The sequence below is a fragment of the Neofelis nebulosa genome, chromosome 11 (assembly GCF_028018385.1).
Source record: "Neofelis nebulosa isolate mNeoNeb1 chromosome 11, mNeoNeb1.pri, whole genome shotgun sequence".
NCBI lineage: Eukaryota > Metazoa > Chordata > Mammalia > Carnivora > Felidae > Neofelis > Neofelis nebulosa.
Genome location: NC_080792.1, coordinates 18,521,134 through 18,543,646, shown reverse-complemented (window position 1 = coordinate 18,543,646; position 22,513 = coordinate 18,521,134). Strand labels below are relative to the sequence as shown.

General features: G+C 43.2%; 1 protein-coding gene and 1 long non-coding RNA gene across 3 annotated transcripts in view; one reads left to right on the top strand and one right to left on the bottom strand.

The window, feature by feature from the left end:
• The window catches only part of LOC131490036 (uncharacterized), a 259,157-nt gene that overhangs the window by 187,533 nt on the left and 49,111 nt on the right, over positions 1-22,513 (bottom strand). The window lies entirely within an intron of this gene.
• ST8SIA3 (ST8 alpha-N-acetyl-neuraminide alpha-2,8-sialyltransferase 3) lies at positions 2,831-11,315 on the top strand. 2 transcript variants are annotated; one of them, XM_058691987.1, is made up of 4 exons: positions 2,831-3,451; positions 4,854-4,976; positions 7,422-7,979; positions 10,470-11,315. In XM_058691987.1, exons 1-4 carry the CDS (start codon positions 3,273-3,275, stop codon positions 10,750-10,752), a joined length of 1,143 nt encoding a protein of 380 aa, XP_058547970.1. In that variant the 5' UTR covers positions 2,831-3,272; the 3' UTR covers positions 10,753-11,315. The 2 variants fall into 2 exon arrangements, with proteins under 2 accessions (XP_058547970.1, XP_058547971.1); XM_058691988.1 differs by having other exon boundaries at positions 3,340-3,451; positions 4,811-4,976.

The following is a 22,513-nucleotide window of genomic DNA, read 5'->3' as shown; positions in this document are numbered from 1 at the left end:
AGGGAAATACTTGTGTCCAAAATAACAGCTCCCCTAGGAAACAGAAGTCAAGGAGGTCTTTCATTTCTGTATTTCTTGTTTTCACCCTCCTGTTCTCCCAGATAGATGTCATTTCTAATGAAATTTGTTAGGTGATAGTCTACAAATGTCCTCATTATTTTTTTAATTTATTTTTATTTTTTTTAATGTTTATTTATTTTTGAGACAGAGAGAGACAGAGCATGAATGGGGGAGGGGCAGAGAGAGAGGCAGACACAGAATCTGAAGCAGGCTCCAGGCTCCGAGCCATCAGCCCAGAGCCTGACGCGGGGCTCGAACTCACGAACGGTGAGATCGCGCCTGAGCTGAAGTCAGATGCTCAACCGACTGGGCCACCCAGGCGCCCCTTTTTTTAATTTATTAAGTAGCTATCATCCCAGGCTTGAAAAAAATCCCATATCTAGTACTGTAGTCACTCTGTGAAGCACCATCCCCAGAAATTTTCCCGCTGGTAATTGTCATTTCCACCTCTAGGCCTGGCACAGGATTCCCGCCTGCTGGTTTCTTTTCTGGCTAAGTTGGTTCCTTTACATCATATGACTTTCAGTGACCCATATGCAATCTGGGGATCATCCTCCTAGGACTTCCTTCAGAAAGTTCACAAAGGTATGCTAAACATAAGCAATATATCAATTTTTAAATCCAGGTGGAATGAGTCTGTATCATATGTCCCAGGAAAGCCTCTTATGTTCTTTTATAAAGAAAACCAAAGAGCTTCTTGATCCTTGCCATTTTCTGTAGGAAAATGCCTCACCAAGTACATCCCTTCCCATGCACTCTGTAGTGGGTCATTTATGGGGCCAGAGAAAGACACTGAAAACTTGTCCAAGCTGTTCAGCTCATATTTATTGACAGCTTAATAAAGACGCAGAGCTCTGCCAAGGCCTTTACATATCTTGTGTAATCTTCCCCCAATTCCTGGTTCTGCAGGTGAGGATCCTGGGACACAGAGAAGCTGATAATTTACCCAAGGCCACATAGCTGTGGGTGCCAGAGTAAGCTTTTGAAGTCAGGTCTGCTGGCTTCAGAGCCTGAAAGTGTAACCATTACTCTGAGCTCTGTAGCATGTTCCCCTGACTCCGTGTTCAAGAAGAGTTTTTCCAACATGTATAATTCTAGATAGCTCTCTAAGACACGATCTTACTCCTTTTGACATTTTACGCTATATTCATATGGTCTTCTCTTTAAAAGAAACTATAGTAATTATTCAAAAAATATCATTCCAGTATTCATCATATAGATGTGCAGGCCTTTCTCACATTTTTTAAATAATGTAAGCCCCATGAGAAAAAGAAGATTATTTGTGTCTTCTTGGCCCACATTTTTAGATTTTGGTATAAAATGTCTTCAGTGGGTACAAACTGAACAACTCCCCTTGTCATTCACTGGAGACAGACACTTGCATTCTGCGTGCCTCTGTCCACAACCAGACAGAGATGTTTTTCCAAGGGACCTCACTCAGTTCTCAAACATTTATTAAGCATACCCTCTACATGGGACAATTGCCAGACAGTATGTGCAAACAGCGGGGAAGAAGACATGGCCCCTGGCTCTGCAGGAGTTAACAGTCCAGGGGTTCACCCCTGTAAGGAATGTGAGGTCCACAGACAGACGTATCATCAGGCCCACCGAAGTCCATAAGGCAAGAAGTTCAGGAGAGAAAGAAATCATAAAAACTTTGGAAAGTGTCAATTTGCTTTATTGGAAAAGGTTCTCGGAGGACAATTTCTCACCTCCAGCTTCTTTCAATAGTGCTCATTGGCCAGTCCAATAAGCTGGGAGGACCAGTCCAAGGGTGAGACTAGGGTGGAAGAAGCCACAAGTTGATTGCAAAGAACAGAGCTAAAGAAATAGGGGGGTTGCCTCTGAGTGTCCAGCAGCCTCACTGAAAATGGATTAATTTTTATTTCCAATGAATGTTATAACGGGCAACATATGAATATTCTAAAATAAATGGAAGGTCATGCAATATAAAACGTTAGGCAGTGAGCTTTCCTTCCACCCTCAGAGGCAGCCACTCTTACCTGGTTCTTGGACTCCTTCAAAGGTGAGTTCCATGTATTTATAAAGTAGTTTGTAAATGCTTCTGGACCAAGCAGGACTAAGTTAGGTGGCCCATCCCCAAGACCTGGCCCCAGGGATGGATCAGGAAAGTGGGCAATGAAGAGTTAAATCAGGGGGAATTGCTCCTGGTCAACTCAGGAACACAGCCTAGCTGACCACCTGCCATGTGCTGAGACACTGAGGGAGAAACCAGCCCCCCCCCCCCCCACAGCTCACCTCACCGCTGTGCTAGGCACTGCCCACCTTTCAGAGAGAAGCAATGTATGCGGTGGGCAAAGGAAGCTGATAGGGGACAGGTTCTGGAAATTTCTAGGGAGGTTTTAAGCGCTCACAAGCCAAACTGGGCCAGCTGCTCTCAGGGCTTCTTTGCGGGGGCGCTGGGGTGCTAGGACGCATGCTACCCCGTGGGGCTCAGGGTGGTGCCTCAGTGGTGAGGAGAGAAGCTTTTAAATGTCTATCTTCCTAAAACTACTCTCCCTGCATCTAGGAGAAGCACGCAGTTGGTGTGTAACCTCCAAGGCAGCAAATCCAGTTGGTTATCACCCTATCCTGCATCATATTTGTAAAGTAATGAACGGTCCGTTTAACCAAGTTTGGGCTTCTGTGTCGCCCCAGCCACCTCCCCGCGCGAACCCTCAGCCGGGAAGCCCACTGACGTGGGCGGCAGCCTTCCAGCCTCAATTCCCCTCCCTCTGCCACCCCTCTTTCCCCCTCCCCTCTCCGGCCCCTCCCCCCGCTTATTTGGGAGATTAGAGTTCATTAATTAAATCCTGTGCTTAGATCGAACTGTAACGTTATTCCAATCACATTTATCTTACAGGCGGCGGAGATGGCAGCCTAGCTGGAAACGCGCGGGGGAGCCTCAGCCGGCGGCCGGGGACGCACAGCGCGGCGCGTTCCATCGCCACGCCGCCGCGCAGGCCCTCCATCTTCCTGCTCAGCCTCCTGGCCCCGCTCGGCCCTGCCTTGGGGGTCGGCTTCTCTCTGGGGCTCCTGCCCTTCCCCACCTCCCCGGCCTCCGCGGCTCCCCTGCCCGGTCCCCCTCCCCCGCCACACACGCTGACACGCGCGGGCGAACACACACACACTCACACACTGACACGCCAGCGAGCTGCTGGCCGCTCAATGGACCGATTTCCCTGCTTCCCTTGATCCCAGCCCAGCCCGGGATGAGAAATTGCAAAATGGCCCGGGTCGCCAGTGTGCTGGGACTGGTCATGCTCAGCGTCGCCCTGCTGATTTTATCGCTCATCAGCTACGTGTCCCTGAAAAAGGAGAACATCTTCACCACTCCCAAGTACGCCAACCCGGGGGCGCCCCGAATGTACATGTTCCACGCGGGATTCCGGTGAGTGCGGGCCTCTCTCTATTTGAGCGCCCTCGGGTATCTGGTTTATTGGGGGGGGGGGGGAGATGACAGGGGGGTGTTTTGGCTTCTCCGAGACACTTTGGGCAAGATGACTGCGTGGTCCTTCCACTCCTCTTTCTGATTCTCCCTTCCCCCTTCCTTTATTTATTTGAACCCGAAGCCCCTAAAAGCCGTTGTCCTAATCAATGTGATTGCATTTCTCGTATTCTTCCTCTGCATTCCCCCTTTTCAAAAATGGGGGGAGGGTTTAAGGAGAATGATGATGGAGGGAGAGGCAATGAGTGTGTGTGGGAGGGGGCGGTGAACCGGGAGATGGATGTGCGTGAGGTGAGCGCCTTCCCGGTGCGGCGTCCGCAGACTCCGCGGCCGGGCTCCGGGCGGTCCAGGGCGATTTAATGGCGCAGGCGCCGGACTCCCCGAGCGCTGTGCTCACTCCTCTCCGTCACGCCCCACCCCATCAAATGATGCGCGGGTCTGTTCTGAAGCCCCTGGGGTATTTTACCTCGATCCTTTCCCTACTGCTGCCACCACCGCCCCCCGCCCCCCTTTCCGGGATTTCTGCAATTCCTCCGCCCTCTGCGGGAAGCGAGCCTCCTAAGGGCCGCCTACCCTCGCCCCTGATCCAAGTCGCCGCCGGGCGAGAGGGCTGGACAAGGAAGGGGCCAGGCGCAGCTTGGCGCAGCTCCTCGGGAACCCCTGCCTCTACCTGTGACCCTCAGGGGCTCTTCCAGGAGGACCTCCCGAGGGCCAGGTGGCAAATACAAACTGCAAGCTGTGGTCCAAGCGGGCCAGAGGTGCGGAACCTAGAGAAGCCCCACCTGGGCAGAAGAGTGGAGCTGCCCTGCGGCCTCCGGGGTCCCCAGTTAGGGGACAGGGAGTGAAATCAGACTCGGCTCGGGAAGTAAGAGGTTAAGGCAGGAGCCACCCCCAGTCTTCCCCTGGGACTCCGGTTTCCTCTGCCCTTTCTCCAAAAATCAATTCACCCGGACAGCCGGGGCGTCGCGGGTCGGAATAGCGGAGGCGCGGCCGCTGTCCGCGGTGCTGACTCCTTGGTCCTCCCGGCGCGTCTGGCTCCAGCAGTGCGCCGGGCTCCCGCCCTGCTCTCCGCGAGACGGCCATTTTATGGTCTCTCCCGCACCCGGAGGGATGGACAATGGAGGCGGATTTCCCTACTTTTCCTTCTTCCCCCCGGGTGTGTGTGGGAGCAGGAAGTGGGCCAAATGAGAGGGGCTCTGGGGCGGGACGGAGCCAGTGCGTGTGCCAGGTGCACCCCTCACCCCACACGCGCGCGCCGCCCCCAGCCGCCTGGACTTTAATGGCTACGTTGGCTTCCCCCAGCTGAGGCCAGCACGTTTGTCTGTGTACTCATGCTCCTCTCCAGGTCACAATTTGCGCTGAAGTTTCTAGATCCGTCATTTGTGCCCATTACGAATTCTCTGACCCACGAACTCCAAGAGAAACCTTCTAAGTGGACATTTAATCGGACAGCGTTTTTACATCAAAGGTAGGATAGGGGGAAAAGATCCGAAAGGTGTTTTTGAATTCTGGAGTTCAAACAAAACAAAACAAAACACTCCAAAACAACAAAATTCTGTCCCCCACCGGAGGTGTGATTTGCATTGTCTTCTAGGCCTGACTGCACAAAGGCTGATTGGTAACTCTTTTTTATGTATGTAGTGCCCTCTCATAAAAAAAGAAAACATCAAGAAAACCAATTTGAATGGGAGGGAAAAAGATATTTCCAATATGCTCCCTAACTTGGGCTTAATTGAGCACAATGATTTATAGTTAACATGCATGGGTAACACTGCCAAAGCCATCTACTAAAAAAAAAAACAAAAACAAAAAAAACAAAAACAATTGCATAAAGACCATCTAATAATGTATTTTCATTCTCCCACTGAGAAAAATGTTTAAAAATGAAATAAAATAGAATTGTCTCACACTGAAACACACAGAAAATACTATAATCTGCCCTTATCAATTACTAGTCAAAATCTTGGCCCAAATATATGCAGGTATTTAAGTATGGTTTTGTTCTGGTTTTGCCTATTTGTTTTCATTAAACCTTTACAGCCCTTAATACATTGTAAAAGCTACCCAACATCATTTTTACAGGTTGTTGTCTTGTAACAGCCTGGTTTATACATGAGGGAGTGTGTGTGTGTGTGTGTGTGTGTGTGTGTGTGTGTATGTGCGTGAGGTGGGGAAGAAGGATGAGATTTATTCAAATTTATTATCCTGAGTGATTCTGGTCTACTCTTAGCAACCCCAGATAAGTCATTACTCCTTCCTTTTTGGTGGGATTATTATGCTACTAAATGGAATGTGAGCCATCTAGTGTATTCATTAGGGGTGTGAATATTTATTTTACAAATGATCATTTTACCACTCATTTAGGGAGCTGTGTTTTGTCATAGCATTTCTAGTTACTGCACCCTTTTTTATTTTGAGTGACAGAATTAAAACCAATTCAGTAGATATCTATGGTGTCATGAAAAGCTGATATAGTCATGTGATTATGAATAAAAATTTTAAAACACTGTTCAATTAGAAATTAGTTCAATGGCAATAATTGATAAATTCTAAACCATAGAAGTACTTTAAAAAAACTATTGGGTTTTTAGTCCAATATTAATTTTATAGACAAACCAGAAAACGTTCATGGTAGAACACATTATACCTTTCCCAAGACATATTTCTAACATAGTAAAAATTATCTTCCCACATTGGGCCATGTGACCCAAATGACCAGTCAGAACAATATTTCCTTCTCAAAACTTCCCTCCTTTCAATCCACTTATTAGGTAAACTTTAATTAATTTTCCCAAAATCTTTTTAAATTTACTTTACCTTTATAACAGGTAAAGACTAGCTTGTAAAGAACAGTATGGGTAACTCTGGAAATTTTAGATTAAAGCGTTCAGCTTATGTTGCTTTATATTTTGACAAATGAAGTGTTTTTTTAAATAAAATTCCAGTTAAAGTGATGATATGCAAAGCATTTAGTTTCCATCCTATTTTTTTAGGCAAAAGACATAGGAAATTTACAATGTGATTTCTTAGAATTAGAGAATCTAGTAGCAAAGTAACATGTTACTGGTCTCTCATGAATATTTTAAATAGCTGAAACTCTAAGAGGAAATACTTCATTTTACTTAAAGCTCAACATGAGAGCAACCTGAAATTAATGCTAAGTATCACCCTTGCCTTGTTTATCCTCTGAATTCTTAGAATGTACACACATTTTCAGGATTCACGATAGCCTGTTTTTCTAAGGATTAAGTTCCTCCAACTAAATTGTGTTTCTATATAATCAAGTATAAAAATATTCCTGTTTCATTATTCAAAGGACCTTAATGAGATTATCATCTCATTTCTATTAAATACGCAACTACATTCACTATTGTTACCATTTCCATATTTCAATAATAGATAGTATTATACTGACTCGTGTCTATTTGGCTCTTATTTGGATACCAGTGATATTTGATATTCCTTGAACGCTGCAGTCCAATAGCAAACAAACAGTACCTGGTTACAAACTCTAAGTCACCAATGTTTGTGAATTAATGTGAGCTCTTTGGAGCCTGTGTAAATTGTCTCCCTGTATTTTCTGACATAGTTTGACCTCCTATGATCATGCCTCCTCCTTGATCAAATACACTTCTCACATAGAGCAGAAAACCAAAGAATGCCAGCTAAAACTGTAAGTGACAACATTTATAAGACTTGAAGGATTACATCCAGAACTTGATTGAGAAATTAACACCTCTGTAGATTCTCAAGTAGTCTTTCCCGCAATGACCGCAATTATTATGAATGTATAATCTTTCTTAGATACAATGGGCCTACGATTCTTGTCTGAATGAAATGGCAGCATAAGACATAAGATGGAAAATCAATTCTTTTGAATGGGATGCATTTAATGAATTTCTTTTCATTTTAGGCAAGAAATTCTTCAGCATGTCGATGTAATAAAAAATTTTTCTTTGACCAAGAATAGTGTTCGGATCGGACAACTGATGCACTATGATTATTCCAGCCATAAATATGTTTTCTCTATTAGCAATAACTTCCGATCACTGCTTCCAGATGTGTCACCCATTGTGAATAAGCATTTTAATATTTGTGCTGTGGTTGGAAATAGTGGGATCCTGACAGGGAGCCGGTGTGGACAAGAAATAGATAAGTCAGATTTTGTTTTCCGTTGCAATTTTGCCCCTACGGAGGCTTTCCAAAGAGATGTTGGAAGGAAAACCAACCTTACCACCTTCAACCCCAGCATTCTGGAAAAATATTACAACAATCTTTTGACCATTCAGGACCGTAACAACTTTTTCCTGAGTTTAAAAAAGCTCGATGGGGCCATTCTTTGGATCCCTGCATTTTTCTTCCACACTTCAGCAACTGTTACCAGGACATTAGTTGACTTTTTTGTTGAACACAGAGGTCAGTTAAAGGTCCAATTGGCTTGGCCTGGAAATATAATGCAACATGTCAACAGGTGTGTATATTTTATTGCCTTTAAGTCTTACCCCACCAGATGGCAAATCAATATTGTAATCTCTTGGGGGTGGGAGGTATCTGGTTAGTTACTTGTTGTGGTTAGCTTAGAACTTTGAGGCAAACTCTTATGTTTTTGTAATGAAAGAATGAATCATTCTCAGTAATAAGTTCAATCTCCTACTCTCCTACTTCCAGCTGGTAACAAAGTGCTATATGGGGGAGGGGGGGACTGGTGTTTCGTGAGTCTGCCCTCTCTAATCCCTGTCCCCTCCCTTGGTGGTAAGCCTAACAGGCAGTCATGGAAATCATCAAAAATCAAGAATTGTCTTTAATGGAGAGCCATGTCCCAATCATGCCAATGGCTGAATTAGACAAACCAAGTCAAGATGCAATTGACTTAAAATGTTCCTTTTGATTTTATATTTGGGTGTTTTGTCAATGTCCAAGATTAGAAAACCACTTAAGGAAAGCATAAATTGCATAACTGGCCTTTAAAATTTGGGATTTCAGTGCCAAAACATGTGAAAGATATTTTATGAGCTTGCTGTTATCCCTCATAATTTGATAGAGAGATTGATCAGAAATGCAATATTTTTGTCTAGTCTGTTGAGTCTTAATGCTGGCTGTACATTAGAATCACCTGGAGAACTTTTAAAACTACTGTTGCCTGGGCTCTACTTCAAGGGATTCTAATGTAATTTATCTGGCAGGGGGAGGGGAAGGGCCCGGTACCTGTTTTTCTTAATAACTCCTAGATGATTCTAATATGCAGTCAAAATTGGGAGCCACTAGTCCAGGGCATTTTATAAAGCAAAATTAGTTGTAGGATTTTTTTTAAATCATCTGAGGAAACTGCCTTAACTCTAATTTCCCCTGAGCAAGTAGCCTCCATGTCCTAACATACTGTCCGGATAGTCCCACAAGTTAAAGCGGGTTCTGGGAGGACAGGTAACCAGAGAATTCTAAAGACGTTTATCCCATAGTATATTATTCCCATCCTGTAGTCCTCTGAAGTCTACCAAACTTAATGTCTGTTTAGGTTACCTCTGATAGAAGGAGGAATCATCATCTAATAAAGTAGTATGTATCTAACAGGTAGGGTGACACCATAATATATAGTCCAAACTGGAGCTCTGTCTTTAAGAGAAAGAGGGTACTATTAATAACAACAGGATAACAAACAAAAATTGAGACTATCCCAGCTTCCCAAGATGTAGGGTCATCTTTTCGAGAGGTTAGGTAGCCCAACTCTTGTTTAAAGATGAGTCAACTGAGGTACAAAGAAAAGGAATTATTTACCACCCAATGTCACTGCCCCAAATGGGCAAAATCAGAATTAGAAGCCATGCCTCCCACCAACCTGTCCTCCTGTGGCCTTTTGACCTCATCATTTTGCTCCTGCCTTACTTGACTTAAGTTCAGCCATACCAAAGGAATTGTCAGAAGTCATTCTAACTCTTTAGTAAGAAAACCAAGACTAAACTGTTACATTTCAACTGGAATGGGGAAAGGTCTGTGAAGCTTTCAAGTAATGAAGAAGGAACTATACGTGCTTAGAAGCTTCAGGAAATTGGCCTGTGTGGCCTACCCTGCCCCTAGCTTTTCAGAAAGGCCACGGAGTTAGCCATAATGCTTCACAGCCACTCAGGCTTGAACCAAACACATTGGTTCAATGAAAACTCAAGGGAAATACAGTCCGTAGAAACCTGATTCATAAACAGTTTAATTTTGCCTACACAGCAAATGATACACACACACACACACACACACACACACTCCCTAGCAGTCTCGAATATTTGGTAGTATAGGTAGGAAGGCTTCAAACTACTGTTTCAATATGGAAGGAAAAACAGCCATAATTTAGCTTTTTTTAATTCAGAAAGTGTTTAAATGTTTTTCTTGGGTTCTGGCATGCTAAAGAAGGGAACCCCTAGGAGCCCTTGGGTAGAAAACAAAGGAACAGGGAATATGATTTTTTTTTTTTACAAGAAGCTACAGAAAAATAAGGCCCCACAATCTCTCCAGACCAAAGAAGATGCATTTAACCAACCTCTAGATTTGGATAAGAAGGTGACACAGGAGCATAGTCATTCCCATTGCTGCCAGCCTTCTGCAGTGTCACCACTGAGTCAGGGCCACCACTCCTTAGCACAGCCAAGAGGCGGGGCTCGTGTCACGCGATGTATAACCTGTGCGGTCACACAGGAGCTGTGCTCAGGAGGGCTGGCACTTGGTTTAATGCCCTGCTATCGCCCTCTGGAAACTCAGTGATTTTTGAAAGAAGGGCCTGCATTTTCGTCCCATACTGGGTCTCACAAATTATGTAGCCGGTTCTGCCCAGAGGTGTTCTAAAAGATAGATTCAAAGCAAATACTACTTTAAAAAAGGCAAATCCATGTACCGATCCACCTCCTGGCCCAGTCATGTTGACCTATTTGCCTGAAACCAACACTGGCTTCTGAATCCACATGTACTTACTGTTCCACAGGTACTGGAAAAACAAACATTTGTCACCCAAACGGCTGAGCACAGGTATTCTCATGTACACCCTTGCGTCAGCGATGTGTGAAGAGATCCACTTGTATGGATTTTGGCCTTTTGGATTTGACCCCAACACAAGGGAAGATCTTCCATACCATTATTATGACAAAAAAGGGACCAAATTTACCACCAAGTGGCAGGAGTCACACCAGCTGCCTGCCGAGTTTCAGCTGCTGTACCGAATGCATGGGGAAGGGCTCACCAAGCTGACTCTGTCACACTGTGCCTAAGACTCTGAACAGAAAGTGCCAAATGGCCATTTGAAAAGTGCCCCAAATCAAACGGAATAGTCTTCAGAATAGAACCCTAGAGAATTCCTTATAAAGACTGTCTGCCGCTTAAAAGGAAAGATCTCTTCTCTCCCTCTTTTTGCACCTGCTCTCTTAAGAGTCTTGGCAAGACAAACGAATTGAAGCCACATGATGTAAACTTGATTGATAAAGGGAATGTCGCATTGGGAACCATGCTGCTAACGAAATGGTCGGAAGTATTTTAGTGTTTGTATTTTGATAATAAACTGCCTCCCATTTTTTTATGAGGACGGGAGCTGTCATTGCTGCAGCTTTGAGATACAGTCCTCATTGTCACAGGCCTCTGGCCAATTTGGGCAGGATTTCAGTTTTGCCTGGGTGGGATCAGACTCTTCAAAATGGAAACAAAAAAACCATTTGCGTATCTCATCTCTCTCTCTATTTCTCGCTGTTGTTCTCAATCTCTTCCCTACAATCCCTCGCCCCACCACTGTGGAGTTTAATAATTTGCTAGGAATCATATTAAATTAGCTTTGCTTGTATGTGTTGCATCTGTACTTGCTTGATGTGTTCAAGGCTCTGGGTAACTTTGCTGTTTCATGACAAGCTGACCAAATGATGATGGATCCCCTTATGACTACTTTTATAAGAAATGCCTCTTACAAAGTTCTCACTAGTCCATGCCGTCATTAGACAGCAGAGTGGTCCCTCTGTGCTGAGTGGCATCTTTCACTATCACAAAGAAAATGAATGTCATGGGTGGCACTGCATCTCTTGACACGAATGCTATTGTGGCAGATCATTCTATCACCACATCTGTGAGGGCATGCCAGCCTGAGTTTAGTGCGTCCCACAATCCCAACCCAAGAGCTGGGTTGGGCATTCTCTCAGAATATAGAGGCAATGAGTCAGCTTAAGATCCTGGGACACAGAGAGAAAAAGAAAGAAAAATACTTAGAAGTTGTTATGGAATCCCCATATACCCTAGAGCGTTGTAACCATGGTGCCCATTCAGAGACACCTGGTCTTTGAAAGCCAGCAGAGTTGCAGCAAAGTAGAAGACTAGAGGTTGATCAGGACAGACCCCTGTGGGAACAGTGCTGAGGTGAGGTCATCTTCAGTGTCACTGTGTCCACCAGCACTGCTCAGAACCATTTGTTCTCTTCAAGATAATTGTAGACACTGGATACTCCCTTTTCCCACTGAAATCAGAACTGTATATCTAAAAATTAAGGGTTTCATAAGGAAAAGCCATTGGGTAATGGCAAGATTTGATACAAAATAACCCTTGGAATTTAAGCTGTGTGGATCTGCCATGAAGGAATTAGTTGGCCGTTCTGTCTTTTTTTATTATCATTATTTCAGCCTTAGAAGTAGAAATCACATCACTCCCACCCCGGGCTTTTCACTGAGCAGCACTTTGTTCTTCCAATTTGGCCTAAAGTCTGGCCAAGTTGATGTTAAATTTTAATAAGAGTTTCTTTCTTCTTTCCAAATGCCAGTCAAGCACATTTGTAATACATTTGGGTGGGGTAGCTTGTTCTTTTCCAGAAGTCTCATCCTACACTGCTTGTAATGTTACAAATGCCGTTTAGAATAATTGCCATAGTTCAGTGATCGGCTCACTGTCCCTCTTTGGGAAGGTATAATCAGGCCCCCCATTAAACCGCATACAATAAGAAAAGATGTTGTTTCTTATGCTCATGTGCCTCCTGGTCCTAAAGGAGAGATGTCTGGTTCTAATTGTTTTCAGAAAGCTAATCAGAGCAGCTAACATATATCCAGATACTAACTGGTGAAAGAAAAACCATACAGGCTTGGAGTTGCTGCTAACTGTGGCGCATCTTACAATGTTGTACGAATGGCAATCATCCAAAGAGATGGGAAGAAACAGGAATAGATGTTTCAAAATGGGAAACACTGACACAGCTCAATACTTGAAAGACATTAGAGGAGGAGGAAGTGAAAAAAAAAACATGTTTTAAATTCACTGGTATAACCTGGTGGGCATCAACACCACCCCATGCTTGTTCCCTGTCACTTTCAAGAGGACAGTGCCACAGCGCTCATGCCGTGCTCTGCGAGGATCACTGCGAGATTGACAACTGACAGGAGTGTCTAGTTGGCTCTTCCTAAGCACTTAGTTCATCTGGTTGCAGCTGAGTGATATTAATGCCAATATTACATGGGCCAGATCCTGACTCTGGAGTTTTAATCCCAATGTGCCCATTAGATTTCACTAAATATAAATATGTAGACACGTTGAACCAGGGAGGTTAAAAGAGCACAGGACCAGAATCCCTAAAACTGGTTAATTGTTCTATGGTGGACCTTTTAAAGTAGACCTCATCATAATGCTGTTTTAGGAGTGGGGGTTGTCTTGTCGTTTCAAGTTGAGGAAGACGTTTTACATCTCACACCACTCTCGGCTTCGTCTTAACCTCAGTGTGAAAGGACTTTACCATCCCCCAGTATCGTCTCATCTGTTGCTTTCACAAGAACTCAAAACGGGCTTCTTTCCTAGAATCAGAGGGCTCAGCAGCCAGGCCTATCCCATTTCCGGGCAGGACTTCCTGGAACTGATCCAAAAGGACCACCACCCTTCCCTTTTCTGAAGAAAATCTTAAGCCTTGCCATAGGGTTAACCACAATTCTCATAGCTTATAAATTCTTCCTGTACAGCCTATATGCCTCCTATTGGAAAACTTGGACACAAAATTTGGGTAAAGCGTCTATCCCAGTTTTCGGCAGGTAGTAAACACTCACTAAATGGCAGCTTTTACTGTTACTTCTATTGTTAGTTGTGCCCTTGACTTACAGTTGCAGCACAGAGAAATGCAGCCTCTAGCTGATCATACACGATCTCTTTTTGTTTTTGAGGACTGTTTCAAAGGTCAAACCTATGGAACCACTGTCGCGACCAAAAGACTTGGTGGGTCCCCTGAGTCCTGATTAGAAAGGCAGTGGTGTAAGTAGCCAGAACTCCCTGGCCTGTGTGGTCAAGAGCAGTGAAATGGGCAGACAGGACTATTGAGTTCCCCCTCCTGATTCAACTCAGATACAAATCCCTGGCTTTTGCACTGCCCTTGCTTTGCTGGTTCTAGGTTAAGTGCATCCTTTTATCAGAACCTTTCATCTTTTAGGATACTCACAGCAGAATCCACCCTCAGCCATTGGAATGAATTTTACCGTAAAGCCCTCAAGGCTGTCTACACATGATACCAACACAAATGACCAATTCAGTCGCAGAGGGGGAAAAAAAACCCCACAAACATTTAGTGACCTGCTTAATGCCAGTCCCTCAGTTTTGCATTGGCTGTTCTGAGAGTCATGTGCAGGGATTGTAAACCAGGGGATTCAGGACTAAAATGTGGTACCAAGAGTTCCTCCCACACCCAGAAATCTTTCCCATATTTGATGATTAAAACATTTATGGCTCCTCTGCCTTTGCTTCTGGGTCTCAAGTGTCCTTGACCATTATAAAAGTGCTGTGTGTTTAGTAGTGTTGTGTGCCTAGCAGTGCTGTGACTGCTGTACCATGGTGTCAGGTGACCTTGGTGTCAGGCATGTGACCATGAGGCTGCCAGCCAGGATATGCAAGGTGAGAGGTCCCTCCAGCCTCCTTGTGTCTGGATCTCCAATTATCCACGAATATGAGTGCCATGACTAACCTGATTTGGTGGGACGCTAAGGAATGGAAGAGCATTTCTTCTGACTTTGAGCTAAGCAGTAATTTTTGGACACTCTCAAACAGCAAAGAATGGTGGCCTGAGGCCAGAGGAAGCAGGGACAGAACTGTAGAAACATGGGATATTTGAAATGGAAGAACCTTTCAGTTTCTCTAGTCCTAATCCTTGATGCTACAAATGAGAAATGGAGAAGCAGAGAGGCTAAGTGATTTCCCAAGATTGCAAGGATAATGAGTAGAAAAAGTATGACTCCTCATCTCCTCCTTATCAGCATCTAATGAAGATGGGCACAAAAAGAAGGTGATTTTGGTCTGGGGTCCTCATGGCACAGAAAACAAGTAGTCTGTAAAGGAAGAAAATGTATCCCTCTCCCACAAAAAGTATTTATTTGTCAATACAAAACTATAAGGGAGATGGTTGCCTAGGCATACAACAGTCCACGGGTAATATCCTACATTCTCCTTCCCCTAAAATAAGAGAAAACCAACTTGGTAAGTCATGATTCTGGTAAATCACAATTTAGTTACTGATAGTTCACAGTTGATAGCTGGAATTTTATCCAAGACTCTCTTCACTTATAAAACCTTGTTTTAGAAATATGTATGCACAATTTAAAAGCTGAATACTGAGAATAGTTATGTACGTCTTTTTAAAAATCTTTATCAATTTATTTAACCTAAAAAAAATGGTTCACTCATTGTATTTCTCCATGTATATAGTTTTCAGCTGGGGCCTGCTGAGATAAGGAATACCTTTTGTCAATTCATTCCACATCGTAAGTAATTTCAACAGCAGACTTTACATTATTGCATTTAGTTCAATATGCTAAGAAGACGTGTAAATAATAGTGAATAATTTGGGCCGAGTCTTCATGTGCAAAATGACAGACCAGTTTTCTATATAAATCTGCATCTCTAAATTGTTTTCCTCTAATGGTTTCAATGTACCAAGCAAAAGTATCTGTGTAGCCTCTACTCTCCCTGAATACACAGAACTGTCCTTTTGCTTACAAAGAGAGTTGGGGCTGTGTATGTGGCTGAAAAACCCAGATGGAACATGACAAGTGGGAGACTTAGGTGGCCCTGGGCCACCTGACTGATGTGACTGGGCTCTGTGGCCCAATTTATCAAGGCCACAGTTGAATTGATGACAAGGACCAAAATGACTAAATATTGCTTTGCCACATAAGTATAACGTTTGAAATGGGAAACCTTTTAGAACGTCATTATTGTATTAGAGAGTATTTCTGAAAATTTGTTTTTATTGTGATTATTATTATTGAAGATATGTGTTTTAATAGATGTCTTATCCTCAATGAAGCCCGTTCTCCTGCTGTTAATTACAGTGGAATCATAGGGAAGAGCCTGTCGCAGAAAAGCTGACTCCAATCTAAGATGACAATGGGGTGATGGGGTTAGGACCTGGATTATGCTGCTGATCCACCAGCAAACAAAGCTGGATGATGTGAGGAGCTCTTTAAAACACTCTTCCTCCCCACACCAGACCTTTGACTCAGAATGTGCTGGGATAAGCTAAGCTTACAAAGATTCCCAGGTGATTCTGATGTTGCCAGCATTGGGAAACAAATAACATATAGCCAAGTCACATATACCATTTTGACCAAAGTAGCTGAACGCTTATCACTCCTCATGTAATTAGTATCCTATCTGTCCCTTAAAGTTACCATAATACCCGGCAATATAGACACAGTCTTAGTGACTCAACTATTCAAGTTGCGTTTTGGCTGAAGTGACCTGTCACTAATTTGTAAGCAAATAGTAACTGGTTAATTTAGTCAGAATGGACGCAAGCCTGAAGACAGAGCGAGGGACATAGCTTTAATATACTTTACCCCAAGGCCGGCTCTTTATATTTCACTTTTTATATTTCAAACTAAGAGGCAGATCTCAGGTCAATCATCTTTACAGATAGACAGACTGAGAAACAGAGAAGTTAAGTGGTTCATTCAGATTCTATTTGGATGTCATTCCCAGAGCCTAAAATATTCCTAAAGGGGTCTGATTTCTCAACCTACAGGTAATTCCCCAAATACAAAGATCCTCAGGTTAAAATGAAACCAATCAAAAAAGGAAATTCAAGAAGTTAAAATTTTAAGACCAACTGAGTATAAAATTCTAAGACCAGCTGAACGGTTGGCACTGGCTGCCGTGGGCCAGCCTCTGTTGAATAAGGTGATACCACTCTAATGTGGTTTGGGCCAGGCTCATTTTGACAGCTGTGCACATGCAAAGCCTTTAATCATCAGAGATACTAAAGGGCTCCTGTGATTTTCTTTCCATGGGTCTCAGAGACGATTGTAGCTCTTCAGTGTGCTGCTAAACTTTTAACAACTGGATCTGGAGAAAGTGGGGCCCTGATTTGTAGCATTTGCCAATTTCCATGGTATAAATACTGTCAGTATAGAGTTTCAAGCTACTAACTTGATGTCAACCAGCTGAATATGTAAAAACATGTTTTCAGGAGCCAATACGAGCTGGCTCCAGCACCGCACTGCCTGAACGACTTCTGAGTCGGTGAGTCCCACATGGGAGAGGCTAGCAGTGGCTTTGGAGAAACTCCCAAGTGCCCCCTCCCTGCAAGGAGGCGTTTCTACTTCGGTTAGATCTACTAATTTTTCGTATATTATTGTGTCCTTGAAGCTAAGGACCCTAAGGTGTTCAAAATATTTCCTAGCCATGTGACTCTTAGGAACCTCTCAACAGACCACTCAGTACTTTGAGAGATAACCAGCCACGGTTTTTCTAATTTCTAAGGATGAATTTCCAGGTAAACATTTTTTAATTTAACTGCCCGTTGAAACCATGTTTGGCTGATCTTTTCTCATATCTTATAGTCCATTACCTGTTTCCCCAGATCTCTAATTTTCCCTGTCCACTTGCTCCTCATTCTTCTGACACAGCATCCAGAAATCAGCACTTGCACGGAAGCAAGGGAAGAACGGACATCCAGTAAGCTTACCTAGACTTACCACCCCTAGAGAGTCTCCTTTCTTCAAGTGTCTCTACCCCAGTAGGGGACACCTGCTAAGCCTCATGCCCAAGGCTTGAGTATGCATTCGGCTGGGCTTTCTTTGCCCTCAAAAAGTTTCTGACTGGCTATAAACAGCACAAATAAGAACACCACTGGGCAAACTTTGTAGAGGAAGGCATCATGTGATGCCTTGCCCTTAGCTATGCTAGTGTAAGGCAGGACCTGGAAAAAACCTACCAAATCAAACATTTGGCCACTGCCATCCCCTGGGCATTGAGAAGTAGTTGTACTATAAACTTCCTTCTTCTTCCTACTGGTTGTAAGGGAATTTCCTACTTACAGAGTGTTTAGAAATCAAATACTCTGGTGAGCCACAGAACAAGCTTTGTTTGCAAATTAAAGGTTTTTCTGATGGAAATCATTCTTAGGTGAATTTGATTAAATCCTTTGGAAGTCAATGCTGGAAAAATAATGTATTTAATTCCTCAAACATAGTAAGTGGACATAGGCTTTTATTCTGTATGTAGTAAATCAAAGCTAGATTATAAAGGACAAAATCTAGTTTCCTTGCTGTCGTAAAATATCCTACAGGGTCTATAACATGTTTCTAGACTATAAATGTTTGAAACTCAACTTGAACATTGTCTATCTTATGTTTAAAAGGCCAGGGTATCCCTCTGTTTTCTGTGCTCCTTAACAGCCATTGAAATGAGCTTGCTTCTCTATACTGAATAAGCTTCATCTTGTTTTAAATGGATCAGGTACATGTTCAGATGTTTTTCTGTATTCAAAACAAATTGCATTTGGCCTGGGCACAAAATACACCTTCATCCCCTGGCTCTTTTCTGGACACCAAAGAGATAAGGCCATAGCTACAAGCAGAAGGGAGTTGACAGAAGGCCCCATCTTATTATGAACAAATTCACAGTAAAACCAGCCTTGAGGAATGAGTCACTCCCAAAATATATTTAGCCAGGGAAATGGGTTAGAAAAATGGGTAGATGATGGGAGAGAGGTTTGTTCAATGTGTAGAAGTGGAATAAAGTCATTGAAATACTTACAAAAAGGAAAGGGAAGTTTCCCTCTGATATCTGGAATCTAGACCATTTTGCAAGACTTAGAATAATTGGTCTCCCTGTCTAAACACTCTTTAACCATGTTTCAAAATCCAGGTCTCAGCCCTTATTATACAGAAAATCAGCCTTACAGCCAAGAGCCCTGGGAGGGGGTTATTGATGAGTTGAGATCCAATCACCAAGCATCAGCAATTAGCGCTGAAATTCTCCAAGGACACAAAACAAAAATATTGAAACATCACAATGCAGCATCGTTTGTTCACATAGGAGAATCAACTACATGCCTAGCAGAACTTCACAGATCTAGACACTATCTCAGGTCTAGATTCCAGACCAACATCTTCAACATGGAGATGAGACAGCTGAGGGTCAGAAAGTAGGAAGTGACTTATCTGCCCAGCCAGTTAAAAGCAATCAGAGTCAGGGTCTCCCAAACCATGCTGCACACCATGCTGCCTCCACTCTGCAGGGGGGGAGGCTGACAATCCACTGTAAAGCATAAATCAGAAGTCAAGACGAAAGAATGTTTGCGATATCTTCTCTCACGTAACCTACTTGGTTTCACCACTTCATTTCAGCCTCATTTTAAAGAATGCTACACCAATGTAGAATGAACAACCAAGCTCTTTTCAGAGTAATGATGAAACCGAAAGGTCAAAGGTGGGAGAACAGTGAATGTAAGTTATTAACGAAATGAGCAAGAAGCATGTGTCAGGGAAAATCAATGCTTCTTCCATTGTCAGAACCACGGAGCCCTCCCCTCACACACTTGACGCATTTATTTTGGAAAATGCCATCTTATGCTGAGACACTGGCATTGAAGACTTCACTCCTTCTCACCTACATCAGAAGTACTCTCACTCTTCGGGAGAAGCCGTGGCCCTTAGGATCAGACTCACATCTCCTGTGACAGGCAGCCTCAGCTGCCCTCAGAAACAAGCTGCCAGACTGGCAGGGCCATGGAGACCTGAAAGGAGCCAGCCCTGCTGGACTGAGGAACATGTAAATATCTTCTGCCTTCTTGGTGAACAAGGATGATCATCTTTCTTTTGTAGGGGTAATTGTGTGTATATTGTGACTAGTCTGTGAAGAAAATGCAATGATTTGCTTCGACAGCTCCCCAAATGTACCTGTTAAGTGTGAATGTGCCTGCCTCATTGCCTCATGTGCCAAACACAGTACTGAATGCGTTGTTTTTAAATAAACTGTTTTACTGTGCATTGGAAAACACTGCTGGTTGTCTCTGTCCCATTTGGAAGACCCCCCCCCCATCTCCCCACACACAAACGAACATTCTCCATCCAGTGAAGAGATTAAGCGCATCCTCCTTTTGTTCATTCCCTGGGTTTTGAGGAATTCTCCAAGGAATTCTCCTTGGAGATTTTCAGAAAGGTTGGGCTTAGCTGTCTTCAGCCATGAACGAGTAGCAAATAGTAAAAGCACCGCCCCCCCCCCATACACACCATCTTTCCATTGGCCCTTTATGCAAATGATGCAAGAGGACTTCATATGATTAATAATAATACATTAAGTTTGCGTGTACAGTCACACACATCATTTTATTTCAGCAAGGATCAGGTGACAGAGGGACACTGAGGGACTTGGTCCATGTTGCACAGTCGATGGCAAAGTGAAAATGAGATCTCGGCCAGACTCTTGGCCCAGGGCTCTTTCTCGTGCCTCTTCACCCCATTTCAGCACTTTCTCATAGAGCCTTCCCAAATGCCCCCATCAGCCTCCATTCCTTTACACAGTGTTATCTGTCTTCATAGCATTTTCTCTCCCTGTTTGAAGTGACAGTATTTAAGAACTCATTGTCTGTGTCTGCCACCGTGTTATAAGCTCTACCTTCAACAAAGTAGGCAACTTTGCCTGTCTTAATTATACTATGTTCCCAGTGCCTACAATAGTTCTGGGAACTTAGCAGGCTATCAACTGATATTTGTTGGATGGATGGATGGATGGATGAATGAATGCATCATACAGTTCTATGTATCACTTCTCTTTTTTTATCTCCCTTCCCATCTTTATGCCTACACCACAGACACCAAAAGTCCTCACTCTGCTCTGACTGTGCTACCTCAGCACCATGAATAATAGTATTTTTTGACTGAATGAATGAACAGCCCTAGGAATTGTTTTACTCGATATCCATGCTCCAACATCAAGAATGTCTCAGCATATTAATGCACCAAAGCACATCCTGTTCTTATACTTGGCTAATTATAATTTCAAACAAAACAAGAACTTCTGTAGGGTGAAATATAGCATTATTGGAAAGACCCTGCCTTCAGTAAACAGGGTTGCGTCCGAAAGGGCCTGCTGCAATGCTCCTTAATTCAAGTGGAAAGCCCTCATTGGTCACTATGTACAACACCGGGCAGGAAAGGAACAGGATACAAAATGAGCAAAAAAATCACAATGCCTATCCTGAAGGAACGTACATGTCTTATTGGCAAAACAGTTCAACACATTACCAGGGAATATCTTTTATCCTGGGCAGCACCAGGGAATGTTAGGATGCAGGTAAGGGACAGAGAAAAAAAAGAATGGCCACCCCCACCCTACCCCCTATCCCCACTGACACAGGGAATGATAAGTTCTCCTAAAATAAAACACTTCACAAACTTTGGCAAAACATGGAATTGACACCAAGTTTATTGCAGGCTCTCTTTGCCTGGAGCCGCAGAGTACAAATTAAATTTTAAAAGCAGAATTTTTTCCCTAAGAAAATGCATTGGCACAGCCTGAACAAGACAAAGAGGATTAAGGAAACCCAACTCATAAAAGGACCAATCTGACCCAAGACTCCCAAGCCAGAAAGGGAAGTAGGCTTTCTGTGTCAGTCTAAGCAAGAGCACGGGCTCCTTACCCAGAAGGCCTTACTTAGGGTCTAAAGGCCTGGGGTGGCTGATACCCACCTCGACAACTGAGTACCCTCCATTCTGAGTGTGCTATTCTTGGTGAGTAAATTAGCTCAATAAATAGCCTGGTCTGGACGCAGTGTCATGCTGCTCAGAATGTCGTAGGTAACCAGGAACTTAAGGATTCAGTGAATTGAAAGCTCTCATTTCCAGATGAAGAAACCGAAGCTCAGGAAAGAAAATGATTTGTCCAAACGTAATCTCCTAGCAAGCAACAATTTAAGTAAGTTATCAGTTTTTCTGGGAAGCAAAAGAAAAAGAAAGGGGTTTTTTTGTTTGTTTGTTTGTTTGTTTGTTTGTTTAAATGATAATTTTTTTTTAACGTTTATTTATTTTTGAGACAGAGAGAGACAGAGCATGAACGGGGGAGGGGCAGAGAGAGAGACACAGAATCAGAAGCAGGCTCCAGGCTCTGAGCCATCAGCTCAGAGCCCGACGCGGGGCTCGAATTCACGGACCGCGAGATCGTGACCTAAGCTGAAGTCGGACGCTTAACCGACTGAGCCACCCAGGCACCCCAGGTTTTTTGTTGTTGTTGTTTTGTTTTTTATATCAATCAGCGTTCTTAACTCTAAATGAAATATTTGAAAGCACGGTCTCCTCATCTTAAGTTAACTCTTTTTTCTTATTATTATAAAAATATTCTTGAGGCATATGGCTGGCTCAGTAGGTAGAGTGTATGACTCTTGATCTCAGGGTTGTGAGTTCGAACCCCACATTGGGTATAGAGATTACTTAAAAAAAAATCTTTAAAAAATATTCTTCGAAAAAATATTAGAAAATAAAGATAAGTAAAAGAATATTTTTTAAAAAACACCTAAAACTTTCACCTGTTTTTCTGAGTGTATACTTGTCCTATACCATGCATACTGTGTGTTTCCTGCTTAAAAATACACCAAGACATTTCCATGTCATTAAATATTCTTTGATGAGCTCACAGTATGGAAGCACTTAATCAATTCTCTATTGTTTCAAATTTAAGTTTAGGTTCTTTGCCATTATTCATTGCTGTAAACTGTGCTTTGAAGAACATCTTTGTAATTAAATGGTTAAACATCCA

Coding starts and splice junctions, on each gene's coding strand:
- ST8SIA3 (XM_058691987.1), top strand. CDS start 3,273: ATGAGAAATTGCAAAATGGCCCGGGTCGCCAGTGTGCTGGGACTGGTC. Junction 3,452..4,853: donor ATGTTCCACGCGGGATTCCG/GTGAGTGCGGGC, acceptor GCTCCTCTCCAG/GTCACAATTTGCGCTGAAGT. Junction 7,980..10,469: donor ATAATGCAACATGTCAACAG/GTGTGTATATTT, acceptor ACTGTTCCACAG/GTACTGGAAAAACAAACATT.